The following is a 21946-nucleotide window of genomic DNA, read 5'->3' as shown; positions in this document are numbered from 1 at the left end:
CGACATTCCTCAATGAAGGTATACCCAGTGGTGAGCTGTGAATATTTTAACAATGGGCTCACAGTTTTGCAGACTTTTTGATGTGAAACATCCTTAGGGATTCTTGCCGAATAAATCTGATCTGTTACGGAAGTGACGTCATCTGTGGCTTCCACCAGTGGCACTTCCCACGTTCATACTACTGGTCTGAGCTGAGCACTCACCAGTTGTTCATGACTGGTATAATATCTCGAGTCAGCCTGGTCATCATCCCCTCCCCTTTTACGATGATACCTAGATACGACAATATCTCGAGTTCTAACTTATTAGAATTTTTGAATAGTATGACATCATAATCATACTTCCTGAAGTAAGTATGATTGCAACAATACAAATATTTGTCAACAATTTATGTTTTCATCTCGCATTTTCATTACATTCCATTGTTAGGTGCCCCTAGCAGTTGTGTATGTCATTTCAACTACAAGGTCGGTACTTCAATTGACGCTGTTTTCTAGAGACATTTATATATGTTGCAATCGCAAGTACACATCTCTTACTTATCTTAGTTATCATAAATCCATTGTATCTTGTCTTCCAGAAATTATGAATATTTGTGAATGTTCAATAAAATATTTATGATACAAAAGCTTTTTTATTTCATAATCAATATAAAATCAAAATGCCTAAAAGAAATGTGAAGGATTCGCATAAAACCATCTACCGCAAGTGCTCGGCACATGCACCACTTTTTTTTATTCATCTTTCTTCTTTTTTTTTTTTTTTTTTTTTTTTTAACAACTAGGAAAATATAACTGATACTTTTTTTTTCACGATAAAATTTTAATATTGCAAATAAAAAATAACATGAAATATTTTCCATATCATAAATAACAAAAACTATCACAAAACATCTACAATATAAAAACAAATATTACTTAAAAAACAAATTATTCTAGAAAAGGTACACAAAAATCACAGATTACATGAAAAAAATTATTATATAAATATTCAAGAATAATTTATTCTAAAAATTTCCATATAAAATATACTTCTTTATTAATATTTGTTGTCGATCTTCTGCTTTGCTCAATGGCAAAGGAGGAATGATTTGAACGATCCAGATCAAATTGAAGCAATGGTTTTCCATTTAGATGTATGGTCATCATAATCTGCAACGTGTTTAACTGTCACAATATTATTCATTACGCTGAACTTCAGCACTGCTAATTGCAATGGCTTTCTTAATTGAAGAGGGAATTTCACTCGATTTTAAAGATAAACTGTTTTCAACAAAATCTCTAAAATCATTAATTTTTATTTTATATTTTATCAGAAAATTTAAATTTTCTTATTTGTTTTTCACCGTCTTGCCACGGAGACAAAAGTTCTTTCGTATTCCACGATTCCGGGTAGCATATGTTTAAAATTTCTTTCAATTTCTCATCGTTAATAGTATCATTATTTTCTTTATTTAATTTAAAATTACTCTATTGCATTAATAACTTATTCTTAATAAGGATAAGTTAAATGTGTTCTTACTTTCGATTCTGATTCCTTCAAATTCTTTCAACTTCAACATGCTCTCAATTTTAGCTTCATTATTTCCTTCAGAATTTTTCATATTAGCGATAGCATTGATAGTTAGAATAATTAATTTATCTGCTTTTACTATAGTGATGATGCCACTTTGCAAATCTTCTGAAAGGTAAAAGAGCACCTGCAGGATGTCGATCATTAGTGCTAAATCATTAAGAAATTCCAGATTGAAAAGTCGGTTTAATAATCCAGAATATTTAACTTCTGATTCAAAATGTTTGCAGAAAGCGGGATAATTCCTCCAACCCTCAATTGCCGTCCGCAAGCTACAAGCTGCACAACGTGGCCCGAACACATGACCGATCTTTATAGTTTCCACATCAAGTTCTTTAGCAATCATCTTTAATTTGCACTGGTTTTTTGGAGATAGGTGATATAATGCATACAGTTTTTTTTTTTTTTTTAATTATTGCCTATATGCCATTATATTTTGGAACATTTTCTTCACAGTGAAAGCCTCGATGCAGTTTCCAAATCTGCCATTTAATCCTCGGAAAGTTTACTTAATATAAGTTCCCTCATCCCCCCCCCCAATGTCGCTACTGTCACTGGTTCTTTGAATACTATGCAAAATATTGGAATCATTCGGATCAGCTACTGTGACCATGTAAACGTAGATAGGAGAAATTTACTGGAAGGTGTTGATCACTCACTTCTCCGAAAAACAGATGACTGTTTGTTGGAGTAAAGGGGAACCACAACACAGGTTGACCAGAGGCTATTATCCGTGTCAGGAATCCTCTTAATCCTCTGACTGGATATGGAAAGCATATTAACTAGCGAGACTTCTCGGCATAGGTTTTACAGATACCACTAACGTTGTGGAATGGTAATCCCTTTCACCCTTAATTCGCACTTTTTAATTACCTAAATTAGCCTGAAGACCAGAGGTGAGAACAATGCATACAGAGTTGTCTCTTGTAATCCGTCCTTTTTCTATGGAAACTATTTTAAATGTAATAGTTTCCATATCACCAAGGGGAATTTTTTTAAAAAAAATCGCTATAAAGAAGTTCGTTAAACTGAGGCCCGACTGTAATTGATCATTTCAACAACGGGCTCACAAATTTTCAGAAAAAAAAATAAAATAAAATAACAATGGGCTCTCGTGAGCCCACTATAGCTCACCACTGGGTATACCTAATGATATTACGCACTACCATGCTGCTTGTTTGTTATGTTTGTTTGTTATTTGGTTTTTAGGAGCATTAGCAACTAAGGCCATATTGCTCCGGGGATATGTGGTGGTCATTCCCTGACCTTTCTGCATCCTCCGTATTTGGTGGTCACGGGCTCGAATCCCGGTCTAATCAAGAAGCGTGTGCTATGCACTGCTGCTCCTGCCCACCTGGCTACGGAGGCATCCTACCATGCTGCATTCTTTAATAAAAGTGAATGCACCTCATCTACCCCAGAGCCTTAATATCTTTCAGTCTCAATAGTTTTCAGATAGGTTCTCTTCAGAGATCATTATATCACAAAATCACTGTTTCTTTTTGTTCAAATGTTTTAAATTGTAAAAATGGGTGCAAAATATCTATTACACTTGTGTGCAATTCTTGCTGTTATGAGATAATCTATAACTCTCCCTAACTTCCTTTTTTGATCGCAAGATTTACTGACTCTCCCTTGTCATCCATTTAGGCACCCTCCATTTTTTATACATTACCATTGGAACAAATGTGTTTATGGCATTCAGGATAATATTTTAACATTTTCCACAGAACAATCATATCCATTACTTGAAATACCTCAACCCATTACAGTTCACCACCCCCTAAAATTGAAACCCTCTCCTCTGCTTTTGAAAACCAACATTTTCTTGGATACTACCCATTTTATAACACAGCGGTAGCTACCTGCTAGTGGTTCCTGTGTTGTCAAATCTTTGATAATACTTGGTTCCTTAGTGAGGACCAAATAAAGGACATTTGGATAGCTTGTGCTTTCTCTGGCATGTTGAAATAATTAACAGTCATCCAAGTAGTTTAAAAATCTGATCCCACTAGGTGTAATGCTTGACTGAAAATTCCAATCAATAAGGCTCAGTTAAACCCACTCATAATGAGGCATTCATCCTTGCTTGGCCATTTATGTTGGCTAAACAGAATTTTATCATATTCTTTACAATCATTAAGCTTTTAGCATACTCCAACAATCAACTTTACATTTATCACCAGCCAACTCACACCATTCTGATTCTATATCCACCAAAGCTTGATTAGCCTCTAATAACAGTCCAACTGCTTTCAATTCACATTCAATAATAAGTGTAACTTCACCTCTCCTCTCCAAGCCCCTTTCCCACATTATAATCACCATAGTGAAATTCCTCATCATCAGTTTCAGCATAACACCATGTCTCAGTTAGCCCTACAACTGCTGCTGGTTAAGACTTGACTAGCAGCTGAAATTTGTCCAAATATCAAACATCCATTATAACTACTTAAGTAGGTTGTTCTAAAGGAGGGTACATGTATGTCTCTGATTAAAGAATGGCATAACTGCTGGAAGAAACAAGCAAGCAAGGAAATATATCCCACCCCTCTACAAACCAGGTGATAGCATACACACTTAAGAAGAGAGAGAGAGAGAGAGAGAGAGAGAGAGAGAGAGAGAGAGAGAGAGAGAGAAAAAAACTTTGCTTTTATTCTTCTGTTATATCACTAGATGTGATGAAACTGAGTCTCCAACAGAAAAGTGATACCCAAAACCAACCATACACCCACATGGGCTCGCACTTTTTTCAACGTTTTGATGTGAAACATCCTTTGGGGGGGAGGGGGGGAGGATACATACCGAGTAAATCTGATCGGTCACAGAGGCGCTTCCCACGCTCACACCACTAGTCTGTGTGGGGCACTCACTAGTAGTATGATTAGAGTGTGTGACATATTTTTCGTGACCAGTATGATATCTTGAGTTCTAACTTTTTAGAATTTTTGAATAGTATGACGTCACAATCATACTTCCTGCAGTTACTACTGCAGTAAGTATGATTGCAAGTATTTGTCATATGACTGCAACAATACAAATATTTGTCAACAATTTCTTTTTTCGTCTTGCATTTTCGCATATGCAGCTTTTTGGGGCACGTAACATTCCTCAATTAATGCTGTTTTCAGAGACATTTAGATACATTGCAGTAGCAAGTATACGTCTCTTACTTTAGTTATCATAAATCCACTGTATATTGTCTTCAAGAAATTATGGAAATTTATGAATGATCAATAAAATATTTACAATAAAAAAGCTCTTTTATTTCGTAATCAATACATAAAATCAAAATATCTAAAAGAAATGCGAAGGATGTTTCACATAAAACCATCTACCGCGCATGCTCGGCAGATGCGTGAATTTTTTTTAACTAGGGAAATATAATGGATACATTTTTTCATGATTAAATTTTAACATTGTGAATAAAAAATAACATGAAATATTTTCCATATCACGAAACATTCCACACTATAAAAAATATTACATAAAAAACAAACTATTCTAGAAAAGGTACACAAAAATCACAGATTACATTAAAAAAAATTATTACACAAATATTCAAGAAAAATTTATTCTAAAAATTGCCAACTTACTTCTTTATTAATTTGTTGTCAAGCTTTGCTCAATAGCTTAGCGATGATTACAGAAGAATGATTTGACATAATGATTTGCATCAAATTGAAGCAATGGTTTTCCATTCAGATGTATGGTCAACATAATCTGCAATGTGTTTAACTTTTTTTTTTTTTTTTTTCTGGTAGTTGTTGGCGCATCGGCTTCTGTGGCCATAATGCACCTCCTAAGGTTTTTGCAGTACTTTGATCCAAGCCCGAGGCAGGAATCGAACCCGCAACCTTTGGGTTGCCAGGCAGGCACTTTACCCACCCGGCTAGCCCGGTCGGCATGTGTTTAACTATCAACATTATTCATTCATTCATTCACACAATATTATTCACTGCGCTGAAAGCTTGCTCAGCTTCTGCAGTGGTAATCGCTATGGTTTCAAAAATATTTCTGGCTTTCTTAATTGAAAAGGGAATTTCACTCGATTTTAAAGATAAACTGTCTTAGACAAAATCTCTAAAATCATTAATTTTTATTTCATATTTTATCAGAAAACAAATTTCTTATTCAGTTTTCTACGTCTTGCCAGCGAGACGAAATTTCTTTCATATTCCACGATTTCCAGTAGCATATGTTTAAAATTTCTTTCAATGATATCATTATTTTCTTTATTTAATTTAAAATCATTCTGTTGCATTAATAACTTATCCTTTAAGGATAAAACAATGCATTTAATAACTTGTCACGAGATAATTTTTTTACTTTTGATTCCTTCAAATTCTTTCCACTTTAACATGCTCTAAATTTTAGCTTCATAATTTCCTTCAGAATTTTTCAAATTAGCAATAGCATTGATAGTTCGAATAATTAATTTATATGCTTTTACCACTGCGATTCTGTAAAGCTTCTGAAAGGTAAGAGAGCTCCTGCAGGATATCGATCATTAGTGCTAAATGGTTAAGAAATTCCAAATTTAAAAGTTGATTTAATAATCTGGAATATTTAAATTCTGATTCAATATGTTTGCACAAAGTGGGATAATTCCTCCAACCCACAACTGCTGTCTGCAAGCTACAAGCTGTTCATCATGGCCTGAACACATGACCAATCTTTATAGTTTCCACATCAAGTTCTTTAGCAATCACCCTTAATTTGTGCTGGTTTTTGGAGATTGGTGATATAATGCATATGGTTTTTTTTTTTTTTAATTATTGCCTGCATGCCATTATATTTTAGAACATTTTCTACACAGTGAAAGCCTCGACAAAGTTTCAAAATCTGCCAACATTTGAGCTTCGTAAAGTTTATATATCTTAGTTGCCTCAATCTCCCCCCCCCCCTACATTGCTAGTGTCACTAGTTCTTTGAATATTGTGCAAAAATGTTGGAATCACATGGATATTCAGCTACTCTGACCATGTAAACATAGACAGGAGAAATTTACTGGAAGGCATGGATCACTCACTTCTCCGAAAAACATATGACTTCTTGTGGAGTAAAGGGGAACCACAACACAGGCTATCATCCGTGTTGGGAATCTTCTTAATCCTCTGACATAGTGCGACTTCTCGGTATATGACTGCATAGGTTTTAGGGACACCACTAACAACACTGTGAAACGGTAATTCCTTTCACCCTTAATTCGCGCTTTCTAATTGCCTAAAGAGGTGAGAATAATGCATTCAAAATTGTCTCTTGTAATCCGTCGTTATATGGAAATCTTCTTTCAATGTAATTACCAAGAGGAATTTTTAAAAAAAAGTTGGTTTTAAAAAAGAACATATAACTCCAGAGGTCCGACTGTAATTAAATCAAAAAGGAAGATTTTTAAAATACATAACTGATCGATTGCACCATTAAAATGCTGGGGATGGTGCCCCGCTCATCCCACCGTAGTTTTGGCTCTGGATACTCAATAATTGCATTCAGGATTTCATTTGTAAAACGATCATTTCAACAATGGGCTCGCAAATTTTCAAAAAAAAAAATAACAATAGGCTCTCGCGAGCCCACTATAGCTCACTACTGGCTACACCCACACATAGTGACTCAGGTCATATGGCAGTTTAAATAGCTCTGAGGTGAATCTTACAGCTACTACATTCCCTGAATTACAAAAATTGCATACCCCATCTCAATACTTTACTCCAGCACCTATGAAATATACTATACAATATTATGTACAACTGCAGTATCTTTTCCACTTATGACTATAATATGACCATCCTAAATTCAGCAAACTGGAAGATCTAGCAAGACTCAGATACTGAGGTTGCATGAATTTTGAGCCTTTTGTGTTAATAAAAAGACTCGGAATTTAATTTTCAATAGTCAGTGCTATTCAATAAAGATTGAACAAAATGAGGGAGGGGGAAATTAAAGTAACTCCAGAACATATAAACAAAGTAAATAACTTTTAACTTGTTTACTGCATTTTAGATTTGCTATTGGCAAACATAAGGTTTGCAGTATATTAAAAATTGAATGGTACAGGCACTCCCTGGCTTATGTAATACTCGACTTACAGAAATTCGACTTTATGTATTTGCCAGGCGGTGCAAACTTAAAAAAATCGTAGAAACATATTTTGCATCCCGTAGGAATAAATGGAGGTATCATGAAAATATCGTAATGTGAACCCAATAACACATTGTTTTTTGATAATTTGTTTCAAGACCTCAGAAGTTGAAATTTTCGCTTTATAACTAAGCTATTTATCTCTCTAAAAGGTTATTTTTATAATGGAAATTGCACTACACTTTCATCATTATCATATGTTCCATTATAAGAATCAATTTTGAATGCTTTTGTGATATTTTTGTAAAACACATTTCTGGAGGTCACTACCATAAAACAATAAAATCAATTTGAAATTTCCAGTTTATTGGGCTTTTTTGTTAGTGCATCTAATCATAAATGGGTAGTAAACTCAATCTTATTGCATTTGCGATAATACCGATAACTGGAATTCTGTGGGTTTTTACATTACGGTATTATGGTGAAATGAGTTCCCCTTCACTGAAATCTTCAATCATATAAAAAAACATAAGTTTTCAGAATCTTCTCTTTATTCCTATTTACTTATTACAATGGTGAAGAGAAAGAGACCAACAGAAAGTGCAAGTGTTGGCAGTGCTAGGAAACAAAACAAAATTGATTTAGAAATGAAGATGATTAATTAAGAAATACAAAGCAAGGCAAAGTTTTTCATCTATTGCACAGAATTAGGTTTTGCTGCTTCAACAGTGAATACTATTTTAAGGGACAGTGCGCATATAAAAGAACATGTTAAAGGATCAACAATATTCTTCATGCATTATGGAACCCAAAGCAAAAGGCCTTTTCCTAAGTGACCTATGTAAAAGCTACAGTGATATTTATTCCACCTTGAGAATGGCGCATGGTGGGGTAGCAAATGGGAGAAGAGGGATGCAGGTCACGTGGTACAAGTGGGCAGGGCAATTATGTCACTACAAATGCACAGTCAAATAATTACATAGGTATTTACCTGATTAGATATCGATCATAGTGGCATAGTGTTTGGGTAAGGTGCCACCTGTGGTTTCCCCACATCTGTGCTATCGGTATCCTTGTGATTAATACAGAACCTCTGTAAAAGCCAAAAAGTGTTGTGTGTGTGTTGCATGTGTAGTTTAGTGTTGAGTTCTGTTATTTGTGCTGGCTTCTTGGCTGCAGGGCCCCTAGTGGGACTCCACATTGCCCGCCACCACCACCATTGGGAGGTGAGCCAGACTGTCCACAGTACTCTGGCTGCTCTCCATCAGGGGTCGCCTGAGCTTCTTGACGGAGAACAAAAGGGGAAAAAAAAAAAGCATGAGTGAGGAACATAGCTGAAGGATGGAGTAAAAAGGGGGAGGAAAAACATCAATGCATTTTGACGGGTGCATCTTTTACGTAGAAAAGTGTGTGCAGAAGCAAAGCGTACAAAGAGCAAAGCGAGCAGGGGGTGAAGCCGCCTAGTTATTATTATTATATAAACAAACATATGTTTTGCATACATATTCGTAATTTATGGTGCATTATACATAGTTAGCTCATGCATAAGTTAAATGATGAACTTACCTCAGTTTCTTGTATTTTCAGCTCTTGTACTTTCTGCTCTATTTCTTCATTATGCTTCTGAACTTCTTCCTTTCTTCTGCTCTCAAGTTCTTCCAGAAACTCTTCAGTTTCTTGTGTATGTGACTGCAATTCTTTATGGAACTGTTCCTCTTCTTCTTTTTCTTTGTTTTCCATCTGTAATGATCGTAATAATAATAAACCAATGTTCTGCAAATTAGGACTACAAACACAAATAATACAAATATGGCATAATCAGTTAAGCAGAATGCACACAATGTCTTTGAAGTATTATCCCTCCAACTCAACACCATATTCCCAACAGTGGGTCCACTTTTCAAACAATGATTCAAAGGTCACTTTAGGAATCCTTCAGGGAGTTGTACCTGTGTTATTCAGCTGAACATCTGATCCGAAACCTGTGATGATAATTTTTGACTTGGGAAATAGAATTAAGTAAGACAGAGCCAAATCTAATGCTCAGGATGAATGGTCCATCAATTCAGTGACAACTTCTTTGATCACTGTTCATATTGATCAATGAAGTTGGCACACCGAACTGATGTAAAGAGTGATTTAACATTACAAAAGGCTGTGGAGAAAGCAAAGAGAAGGAAGGATTGTGAAGAAAAGAAAAAAAAGAAGATATAAGGAGGCTAAGCCTTCTTATATCTTTTTCTTCCCTGTTAAATATTATTAAAAGTTTTAAATTAATATAATTAAGAATACTAAAACATAAAGCTTTCAGTTCTGTTATAAAATTTGATCACATAATGAAAAGATATTTGAAGGTTTACTTTCAATAACTAGTGTAGCAGAAGTTCAATTTTCTTCATAAAAGTTTATCCAAGTGAACATATAGCAAGTATCAATAATTATGCTTCCAATTATACAACAAGACCATTATAATGATGTACATTAATGCCTGTGTGGTATCTATTTTCTGCTATGCTTCCATGATTTGGACTGTAGCCCTTATATCCTCCCTCAACAAATTCAGAGTACTGAATATTGGGTTCTAAAATTGGCTAATGGATGGTGTTATCAAATGAAAAACTATCTCAAGATTTACATTGTGCAGCAACCTTATCTATCTCATGCACGCGCACGCACATGCACACACGCACACAATCAGAACTGGCAACTTGAAATGTTTATTAACTTATCAGGATCACATTAACATTTATGACAATATTGGCTAGAGCAGTGTTTCTCAACCTGTGTGCCATGGAAAATGCAAATAAAAAAAATTAATTAATCCAAGTTTTATAATAAAAATTAATTCAAATAAAAAATTTGTTTATTTACGCTGCACTGATCCCAGCCCCTTCCAGCAGTCAATGTGATGTCACATTTTGATTCCTAGTACTAGATCTGTTCGCCTTTAATCCTTTATTCACCTTTTGATTCCTAGAAGTAGATCTCTTCACCTTTATTCAACCATTCTTATTGCTTGAGGGTATCTCCCAGGCACCCTGCAGTTGTATAAGCACGACTTGTTAGCATTAGTAGAGGCACATGATGCAAGAAAGCAAGCTTATACAGCATCAGTCAAAAAAAAAAAAAAAAAAACCCTTCCCATTTCACTGAACCATTCATTCCAAATGTTTGTCTAATTTCTGCCTTTAATTTATTTAAGCTATCAACTTCCACAACAACAGATGGAAGTTTGTTCCAGTAATCAACTATCCGCTGGCCAAAGGAAAATTTCCGCACATCTATTCTACAACTGTCTTTCCTCAATTTGAATCTATGCCCCCCTCAGGTTTGTAATCTGAGCAAGAGGAAAAATCCCATCAGCATTGAGCCTGCTCAATCCATTCAAGGCCTTATACACCTCAATCAGATCGCCTCGCAGGTGCCTAGTCTCCAGAAGCTGCAATTTGCAGAACTTGAGCCTTTCTCGTAAGAGCACCCCTTTGTTCCCTTCACCAGTCTTGTTGCCTTTTTCTGTACTTGTAAGCAGCACAATAAGAAATTTCCTTTGTGTTTTAAAAGTACAGTACTTTTTGTGCTTTATATCTCTAAAACATCATATTCAGTTAATTCGTATAGAACAGGTATTTTAAATTAACTGTAATAGTATATTCTAGAAGTAACTTTAATTTTTTTTAGAAATTATTAGTGATGGATAAATTTTTAGTGAAAGGAAATCAGAAGAGGCAACTTGATAACAACGAGCTTGGAGAAAATGACAAAAACAAATACAAGCAACCATTAACATCAGAAAACATATTGTAAATATGACGATGATTATTTGGGGATGGGATTTTCTTATGCTGGTACCCAAGATTGTCCTCAACCTTTGTGTGGCATGTGGTTTAAAATTGTTGAATGAATCAATGGTGCCGAGTAAATTGCAGCGTCATTTTTCTGTGAAACATGAGAATTTATCGTCCAAAACTGCGGAGTATTTTAAAAGACTGCTGGCCTCTACTAGAAAACAAGGTGCAGAATTTTATAATATGGCTAAAATATCTGATAAAGTGCAAGAAGCCAGCTATTTAGAAGCCGAACTGGTGGAAAAAAAGAGAAAAAAAAGAGATCTCACCTGATTGCAGAACGTTTCATTTTATCAGCATGTCGGTTGATCATGAAAAGTATTTTGGTAGAGGAAGTTGGAAAAAAAATAATGACAATACTACTCTCGAACAGCACAATCAGCAAGTATATAAAAGAAATGTCCGATGATATTGAAGAACAAGTTATTCAACGTGTTAATAATTTTGGGCGACTGTTTGCATTGCAAGTAGATAATTCTACAGATATTATGGGAAAAGCCCAATTAATAGCATATGTCAAGTTTTAACGAAAACGATACATTATTATTATGTTTTTGTTGTGACGAACTCAATGAAAGAACAACCGGCCAAGATATTTTCAAAGTAATGGACAATTATTTACAAAAGTGTGGTATATTATGGAAGTCGTGTGTTGGCATTTGTACCGACGGTGCTTCCACAATGACAGGGGTACTAAAAGGATTTGTAAACTTAGTAAAACAACACAATTCAAATATTATTATAACACACTGTTGTAGACACAGAGAGATTCTAGTAGCAGAGACAGTCATACTAGATTTAAAACTTGTACTTGATCAAGCGGTTAAAATGGTAAATTATATCAAAAGTACACCACAAAATATACGTATTTTTGGAAAATTATGTGAGGAACTGAAGTCTGCATCATTTTTCTTTAATGATGCATACTGAGGTTCGATGACTATCAAAAGGAAATGTACTTATGTGTATGACGAGTTATGTGAGGAATTGCTCATATTTTTTTCACTGGAGCAATCAAAATTTTCTGATTAAGTGATGAAATCTGGTGCTGTAAATTAGATTTTCTAGCAGATTTATTCGTGCAGCTTAATGAATTAAATATCAGTATGCAAGGCCCATAGGAAAATTTACTGACTTCTACTGACAAGTTGTTCACCTTTAAAGAAAAGTTGAGTATATGGAAAAAATATGTAAATGAAAAAATTCATAAATGTTTCCCTTGACTGCCAAAAGATTTATACTAAAATAATTAATATATTAAGCGAAACGTTAGAGCTGTTAAAGACAAAAATTAAGCATTACTTTCTATCCCTTGGTACCAAAAAATATTTGTGGGTAAGAGACCCATTTGTAACAAGAAACCTTCCGATGTTAGAACTTAATCTGCAAGAGGGAGAAAAATTGGTTGAGATCTGTAGTGACCAGGTGCTGGAAATTCACTTTAAAAGTGCTAATGTTAGCAATTTTTGAATATTAGCAAAATTCAAAATTAATATTCATGAATTTCGGAAAATGCAATTAGAATTATTGCCATTTTCCACTTCCTACTGTGAAACAGGGTTTTCCGCTTTAAACGAGATTAAATAAAAAGAGAGAGAGAGAGACTAAAGTCGGTAGAAGAGCTGAGAGTAACCCTATCCACAATAAATTCTCATATTAAAAAACTGTGTGCTTCCATTAAACCCAACCGTCTCACTGATTAAAATGTTATAATTGTATATTTGTTTGTTTTTATATTAAATATGTTAATTTTTTACATATTTTCTTTTAAATTTCATGTATGTTCTTTTAAATAATTTCTTTTCTTTTAAATTTCATGCAATTCATGTATGTTCAGAAAAGAACATTGAAAGCATTTAAAACAAATAATAAGTGTATTATTAAATATACCCAACAGAAATAACTTACAATTTGTGAATATATGTATATATATTATAATATATTTTAGTTTACCGAAAGACCACCACCGGACAGATAAGTATAGCTCCACTCGATTATTCCGATAATTACCCGTTGGGCTTTGTTTCTCCTCTACCAGTTTGCCGAATCCGAAGTTAAGAATAAAAAATTTTCAAAAATTAAAATTAAACTGAAAGACAAATTGACATAAAACTATCCTTATTCAATGAATTAAATAATCTAAAAGAGCAAAAAATCTCACTAATAAGGCAAAACTGATAAGGAGTTAACAGAAACGGGTAATTATGAGACATTGCTTTAAAACTGGCTATCGATCCGCTCAAAGCCCCAGATGAAGTAGCGGATAGATGACCAGGTAAGGGAATGTTAGTTAGTATTGATTAATATTAATTAAAGTTAAATAAATATAATTATAACTAACTTCATTAGATAGTATATAATTTGAACACCACCACAGACCCCTAGGAATAGGTTAGACTAAAAACGCTAACTAAATCTCCTGTTCAGTATATACCTTAATACCCTATAGAAAATAGATACCAAAAATTTAAGTAAACTAAGCAATCAAACTAAAATATATCAAGCACGTATAATAGTCCAATTGCCACATGGCAATGACATTAACGTAGCAAGTGACAAATTAAAAACAATCTATTAGACACTAACTAAAATAATAAAAACCCAAAATATATTATAATATATATATATTATAAGATAGTATGAACCAGAGCTGTAATGCTCAATACATTCTATGTTGATATCAATATTTGTAAAATAATAAGAGAAAGTTACCTCAATATAATATGTAGAACACTTCTTCATGATACTGTCCAGCAATTAAAATGAATAAAAATCAACATTCTTACATTACAGTAAAAAATAATTAAAAATCAATCTAACACAATTAAAAATTAAATAAATCAATTAAAAGAAATTTAACAAAAAAATTGCAAAATGACTTTCCTTCCTGAAGCTGACAACGCTTTTCGACCGTATATCGTGATCACAGGAATGAAAATTACCGAATAAGGATGAGCATGATTTTCGATTTTTTCATTTTAATTGCTGGAGAGTATCATACGGAAGTGTTCTACATATTATATTGAGGTAAACTTCTCTTATTATTTTACAAATATATATTATAAATATTATAATATATATATATTATTTATAATATATATAATATTATAAATATACATTATATATATATATATATACACAACAGACTTTCGATTTACCAGGATTGGATTAACTGGGACACTTCAAGACTCCAAATTAAAAAAAATTTTGTAATTTTGGCATACCAGGGATATAGTAGCATTATTTTATTAGTCATTCCCAAGTTACATAAACTCGAGTTACGTAAGAAGTCCTGGAACGTATCTCTTACGTATGTCGGGAACTTACCGGGAAATCGATTAGCCAGGAATTTTTTTTACCATCGATCCTGGAAAATCGAGAGTCTACTGTATAATATATATGAGTATAATAGTGGTTGTAGTGTACTGCACAATTTCAGCATCTTTAAAAGTCTGCTGCAAAATTTTAGTGTCTTTAAAAGTGTGCCGCAACAACAAAAAGGTTGAGAAACACTGGGCTAGAGAATTCTCATTGGGTCACTTAGGAACAACCACACCTCTCTTCTAATTTAAACAGGATTAGTATTAGTAGTTGCAAATGATGCAAGAAAGCTTATACAGCTTCAGCTAAAAAAAAAAAAAAAAAAAAAACCACTTCACTTATCCACCCTCTCCAATAGTTTGCCTAGTTCTTGCTTGAATTCCTTCAAACTATTCACTTCCACAACAATGGATGGAAGCTTATTCCAGCAATCAACCACTCATTGTCTGTAGGCATACTTCTGCACATCTATTTTGCAACCATCCTTTCTCAATTTATCCCTCCGCCTCATGTGCACAGTTGGGCAAAGAGGAAGAATCCCATCAGCACTGAGTTTACTCAATCCATTCAAAGCCTTAAACACCTCGATCAGATCACCTCGCAGGTGCTTAGCCTCCAGACGTGGCAATTTGCAGAAGTGAAGCCTTTGTTCCCCTCACCAGTCTTGGATAAAATCACTTACCGGATTCTTCAAAATTGCAATTAACTAGTATTTCTGAAGAGTCATCTATCAATATGGTTTTGTGGAAGTATGACACCAACCATAGGCAAGAACTTGGTACCATCTGGAAGAAGTGTGGGCCGGAGCAGCATTTTCTGCCAAATATACTGTTGTAATCTAAAGGGCTCTGAATCTGTGAACTTATTAATTATTTGATCATTTCGATCATTTGATCCATGATGACTCCCATCAGTTCTTGAAATCCCCAGCAAATTGCTTTCCAGGCTGCTGCTTACTACTCCTATTGGAATAAGCAGCAGCCTGGAAAGCAAGTTGCTGGGGAATTCAAGAGCTGCTGGGAGTCATAATAGAACAAGCAAATACATGGGCTGTGTTAGGGTAACTAAGAGTAAGAACACGTGCATGTATATACTTCTACGAACACAAATGCTAGGAGTATAGTACAGGAACTCCCCAACTTACGTAATACTTGACTTATGGAAATTCGACTTTACGTAAGTTTTTTGCAGGCCTGTGCAAACTTAAAAAAATCGTAGAAACGTATTAAAATGGAGGTATCGTGAAAATATCGTAATGTGAACCCAATAACACATTGTTTTTTGATAATTTGTTCCAAGACCTCAGAAGTTGAAATTTTCGCTTTATAACTAAGCTATTTATCTATTTAAAAGGTCATTTTTATAATGGAAATTGCACTACACTTTCATTGTTATCATATGTTCCATTATAAGAATCAATTTTGAATGCTTTTGTGATATTTTTCTAAAACACATTTCTGGAGGTCACAACCATAAAACAATAAAAACAATTTGCACTTTCCAGTTTATTGGGCTTTTTTGTTAGTGCATCTAATAATAAATGGGTAGTAAACTCAATCTTATTGCATTTGCGATAATACCGATAACTGGAATTCTGTGGGTTTTTACATTACAGTATTATGGTGAACTGAGTTCCCCTTCACTGAAATCTTCAATCATATAAAAAACAAATTTTCAGAAACTTCTCTTTATTCCTATTTACATATTACAACCATGAAGGGAAAGCGACTAACAAAAAGTGAAAGTGGTGGTAGTGCCAGGAAACGAAACAAAATTGATTTAGAAATGAAGATGAAAACAATTAGGAAGTACGAAGCAGGACAAAGTTTATCATCTATTGCAAGGGAATTAGGTCTCACTGCTTCAATAGCAAATACTATTTTAAAGGACAGTGCGCATATAAAAGAACATGTGAAAGGATCAATGCACTTAGATCAACAGTGATCACAAAACAAGGGTGCCTCCGTAGCCAGGTGGGAAGGAGCAGCAGTGCGTAGCACACGCTTCTTGATTAGACCGGGGATCGAGCCCGTCACCACCAAATACGGAAGATGCAGAAAGTTCAGGGAATGACCACCGCACATTCCCGGAGCAATATGGCCTTAGTTGCTAATGCTCCTAAAAACCAAATAACAACAACAATAACAACATCACAAAACAGCATTCAGGTGCTACATTAAAGATGGAACAGCTGTTAATAATATGGATGAAAATGCCTCTGAGTCTAATGACCATTCAAGCAAAAGCAACAAGTATTTATAAAGATATTAAGGATAAGTACGCCGAACTCCAATCCAAGATTGTGGCAAGCAACAGATGGTTTATAAGGTTCAAACATCATGCTGGTTACCACAATGTTAAAGTATGCAGTGAAGTCGCCAGTGCTGATTCTGCAGCTGCAGAGAAATTTTGTGATGTGTTGGAAAAAATTATTGATGAAGGCAGCTATTCAATGCAGCAAATTTTTAATGTTGACGAGACTGCTCTGTATTAGAAAAAAAATGCCGGATTCAACATACGTTGCCAAAGAGGAAAATACAATGCCAGGTTTCAAGGCGTCAAAAGATAGGGCCACGCTCTTGCTGGAAGCTAATGTAGTGGGAGATTACAGATTAAAACTACTGCTTGTGTACCATTCTGGAAATCCTCGTGCATTTAAGGGCATCAATAAAGCCAGCCTACCCGTGCATTTCCGATCGAACCAGAGAGTATGGATAACAATATCTCTCTTTGACGATTGGTTTAAATGCTGCTTCATTCCCGAGGTTGAAAAATATTGTAAAAACAAAGATGTTCCTTTCAAGATTTTGCTTCTATTAGATAATGCTTCTGGACATCCTGTGCATCTAGATGATTTCAATTCGAACGTGAGAGTCATATTTCTACTGCCATACATGACTTCACTCGTCCAACCTATGGATCAGGGTGTTATTTCTAATTTAAAAGCATATTATTTACGCACAACATTTGCTCAGGCATTGTCTGCAGTAGACGATGAGAAAAATTTTATGTTAAGAGACTTTTGGAAATCTTACAATATTTACCTCACCATCATTTAATAAGGCCTCGACAGAAATCAGTAAAAGTTGTTTAAATGGTGCATGGAAGAAAATATGTTCACGGCACGTAAAAGGCTTCGAAGGATTTGAAAAATAAGAATCATGTGAAGAGGTTACAGATAAGATTGTAAAGGTTGCAGAGCTACTTCAGTTGGAGGTTGATGTTCTGCTGTTGACGATCCTGCTTAAGTAGCTGACAAACTGAATGGGTATTTTCATCTGCATTCACCCATCAGTAATTCTGTAGGAAAATGGAGGCCAGAAGCTTATCAAACTCTAACTGGGAGCTAAATGATTTTGTAATATCCAAGAGCAAAATGGAGGAGAATTTGTTGCAGTTAAACATAAGAAAGGCACTTGGGGTGGATGGGATCTATCCAGTTGTATTAAAGGAGGCAGTTCAGGAAGTAAGCAAACCCTTAACCATAATTATGAGGGCATCCTTGGACTCAGGGGAGGTCCCCATGGGCTGGAAAGGTGCGAATGTATCCCCATTCCACAAAGGGGGATTAAAGTGTGACATGAGTAATTAGAGACCTGTTAGTTTAACTTCTTTTCTGGGAAAAATATTCAGTCACTGGTAAACAAAAAAAAAAAAAGGCAGGATCATCTTGAAAAGACTGCAGTTATAGTTCAGACACGGCATGGATATGTTAAGAGGAAGTCTTGTCAGACCAATTTGATCAGAAACTACAATGTGGTTCAAATGAAGTGGATGTAAAAAAATAATTTTAATATCATATACTTGGATTTCAGGAAAGCTTTCGATACTTTTGCACATGGAAGACTACTGTACAAAATAGAGCAGTATGACATTAAGGGCAAGTTGCTGCTACAGATAAAGGGATGGTTGAACGGGAGAAGACAGACTGGTAATAAATGTACACTGCACTTTGCAGATTAATGTTACTAGTGGAGTCCTCTAGGGTCCACTGTTGTTTTCTATATTTATCAATGATATTGATGAAGGTATATCAGGCTTGATGTCCAAGTTTGCAGATGATACTAAGGTTGGCATGGTTGTTAATAACAGTAATGATAGTACACTACTGCAATAGGATTTAGAAAAGTGGGGCAGATGGGTTGAGAGGTGGCAACTGAAGTTTGACATTGACAAATGCAAAGTACTGCACATGTGTAGCAGTAACCCCAGAGTGACATACCAACTGTGTGGTACTACACTCAGGGTGGTCGAGAATGAAAAAGACCTGGGGTAATTGTGCAGTCAAATATAAAGTTTTCCGAGCAGTGCAGACATGCTTCCAAGAGCATCTCATGAGGTTTTGTCAATGATATATAGGAATTTTGCTAGCAGGGATAAGGAGGTGATTATTCCTTTGTATAAGGCAATGGTCAGGCCACACCTTGAGTACGGCATACAGGTCTGGAGGCCTCATTTTAGGAAGGATGCAGAGCTGCTGGAATGAATAAGAGAAAGGTAACAAGATTGGTGAGGGGAACAAAGGGGTTGTTCTTATGAAGAAAGGATTAAGTTCTGCAAATTGCAGCATCTGGAGACTAGGCACCTGCGAGGTGAACTGATTGAGCTGCTTAAGGCTTTGAATGGACTGAGCAGCAAGCCCAACGCCGATGGGATTCTTCCTCTTCTCAGGCTACGCCCACAAGGAGGGCATAAATTCAAATTAAGGAAGGACAGTTGCAGAACTACATTTGGGCATGATCATGAATGTGGAAGTTTGCCTTTAGTTAGCAGGTGATTGATCGCTGGAACAAACTTCCATCTGTTGTTGTTATGGAAGTTGATAGCTTAAATAAATTCAAAGAAAAACTAGAAAAAATATTGGAGAGAATGGATAGAAATGGGAAGTGTTGGTTTTTTTCCTCTTAGCTGAAGCTCTATGAACTTGCTTTCTTGCATCATTTACCACTACTAATGCTAACATGATGCGCAATATAAATTGTTTCCCAACGTAGAGAAAGTGTGCATTTAATAAATAGTCTCTATGTGGTATAATAGTTAAAGATTTATATCAGTGCCTATTAATATAAATACTGATTAACAATGAAGATAATTAATATAAATACTGATTAACAATGAAGATAATTAATATAAATACTGATAAACAATGAGGTTATTTGAAAAATGGACTTAAAGAAACAAAAGTTTAACTATAGCTTTTAAGCTTTTTTATAACAATCTGCTACTCACTGCCATTCTTTCTTTCTTTTTTTCTTCTTCCCATGCCTTTCGTATTTTTTGATGAAGATATTTTGATTCCAGCTGAAAAGGGATGGAGCATGAATCAAATATTAATATTGGGTGTTCTTTTCTTTTTACACTATTATTAGTACTGTTATTAAGCATTCAGATTACAAAATGATATTCTAAATTTCAAAAGATTAATCCTTAACTAATTGTTTCATAGGTTATTCCATTCAACCAGTTATCACCACTAAGTTCCTGGTATTATTACTATATCATAATAGAAAAGGTTATAATATACCCTTTCTATATGATATAGAAAAGGTATATTATTACTATATCATATAGAAAATGTCTTATTACTACAACAAAATACCACAACAGTACTGACCAACAGTGAACAAATACAGGAATACACAAACCATTTCACTACAAAAAAATTTCAAATGAATACCACTCATACTTATTTTAAAAGAACCATTATTTGTTTAAATAATACTGCATTTTTATGACATAAAAGTACAGTATTATTTTAAAAGTGCAAATACAACTTTGAAATGAATAATGATTAAAACAACAAAATACATACTCAAAAGTAAATATATTAGTAGCGACATTGTGGTTTTGAAAGTAAAGCATATTTTATTTATCAGAAATACAGCACAATACATACAGTTTATCATTGTTAATTTTTGTATATTAATATGTTAATTTTGTTTTTAGTATTTAATTTTATTTTTGTGCATTAATGCAAAAATTTGGCAATCGTTATAAAAAAAGTTGATTAGTTTGAGTATATTGCCAATTCTGATATTTTTTTTCCGAAAATGAGCAGACCACTTAATAAGAATTTCTAATGTCATAAAAATGTTCTGGTTCCTTATGTGTGTTTTCTTATGTTTTCATAAATTCATGTAGTCACCTCCTCCCCACGAAAAGAAAAGGAAAAACAAGTATTGGAGTGCAGATGTGTCATCTCATAGAATGCATCCATTACACTTTTTTTTTTTCTCTTTTTTTTTAATTATGAAAAGGTATGTGTATTCTGTACCACTGTGATGAGGGGGAAAGGGAGAAGCGGAGAAAAGGAGGAGAAAGAGAAAACACTACATTTGGGTATGATCATGAATGTGGAAAATGTAGATGGCATGATACCAAAAATTTTCCCACATTTTTTTCTTCAAGTGAATACCATTTATGTTTATTTTTTCCTTCCTTACCTATATTTATAATATGAAATGCCTTCAATGCAGTATTCTAAGTAATGAGGTGGAAACCAACTAGTGTTTATTCATTTTTGTGCTTATCATTTATGATTTTCCAAGACAGATTTGCTTTATTTGTAAACCAATAAGATTTTATGCATACATAGCTAGTACAAGTACTACATACAACAGTGTCTTGCAACCTTTTTTTAATTATCGCCCCCTAAAGGGATTTTTTAGATGTTTTTTCCTAATTGCCTTCTCATGAAATTTTAAACAAGAAAATACTTTATACTTACTCCTTTTGTTCAGTGGGATCTCTTAGCCTGGTGCTTAGCTAAAAGTTGAATGTTCGGTATAATGTTAGTAAGTTTAATTCTAATGTCTCCTCTTGAACATATATCAATTCTGTTTCTTTCCTTTGTTAATATTTTATTTATTGAACTAAAACAACTTTCAACCATATAAGATGTTGGAAAACAAAAGTGCTTTGGCCATTTCAGACAACACTGTTGGATAAAGAAGTTTAGTTGTTTTTAATCCCCACATCTCAGTCATTCCACCTTTTTCGAATTTATATTTGCATTCTTTGTTACATTTTAATTCAATGAGTTCTTCTTGAATTTCTTCACTAGCACACCCAAAATCACATCCAATTGGATCTAACATCCATGGCTTGACTTCAAAAGAAAATAA

At 34.3% G+C, this 21946-nt stretch overlaps 1 protein-coding gene across 1 annotated transcript in view; it reads right to left on the bottom strand.

Moving 5' to 3' along the window:
* LOC150085938 (trichoplein keratin filament-binding protein-like) overlaps positions 1–21946 on the bottom strand; it is a 113619-nt gene that overhangs the window by 43556 nt on the left and 48117 nt on the right. The window contains exons 6-7 of the mRNA XM_090373593.1: positions 20052–20123; positions 9223–9396 (exon numbers count right to left, since the gene is read on the bottom strand). Coding sequence (XP_090229719.1) covers positions 9223–9396; positions 20052–20123 — 246 coding nt within the window. The remainder of the gene's footprint in view (positions 1–9222; positions 9397–20051; positions 20124–21946) is intronic.

This window comes from Mastigoproctus giganteus, chromosome 5, assembly GCF_048544385.1.
Source record: "Mastigoproctus giganteus isolate SK-2022 chromosome 5, ASM4854438v1, whole genome shotgun sequence".
In the NCBI taxonomy this organism is placed as follows: domain Eukaryota; kingdom Metazoa; phylum Arthropoda; class Arachnida; order Uropygi; family Thelyphonidae; genus Mastigoproctus; species Mastigoproctus giganteus.
Note: the sequence above shows the minus strand (reverse complement) of the source record. Positions and strands in the feature narration are given on the sequence as shown.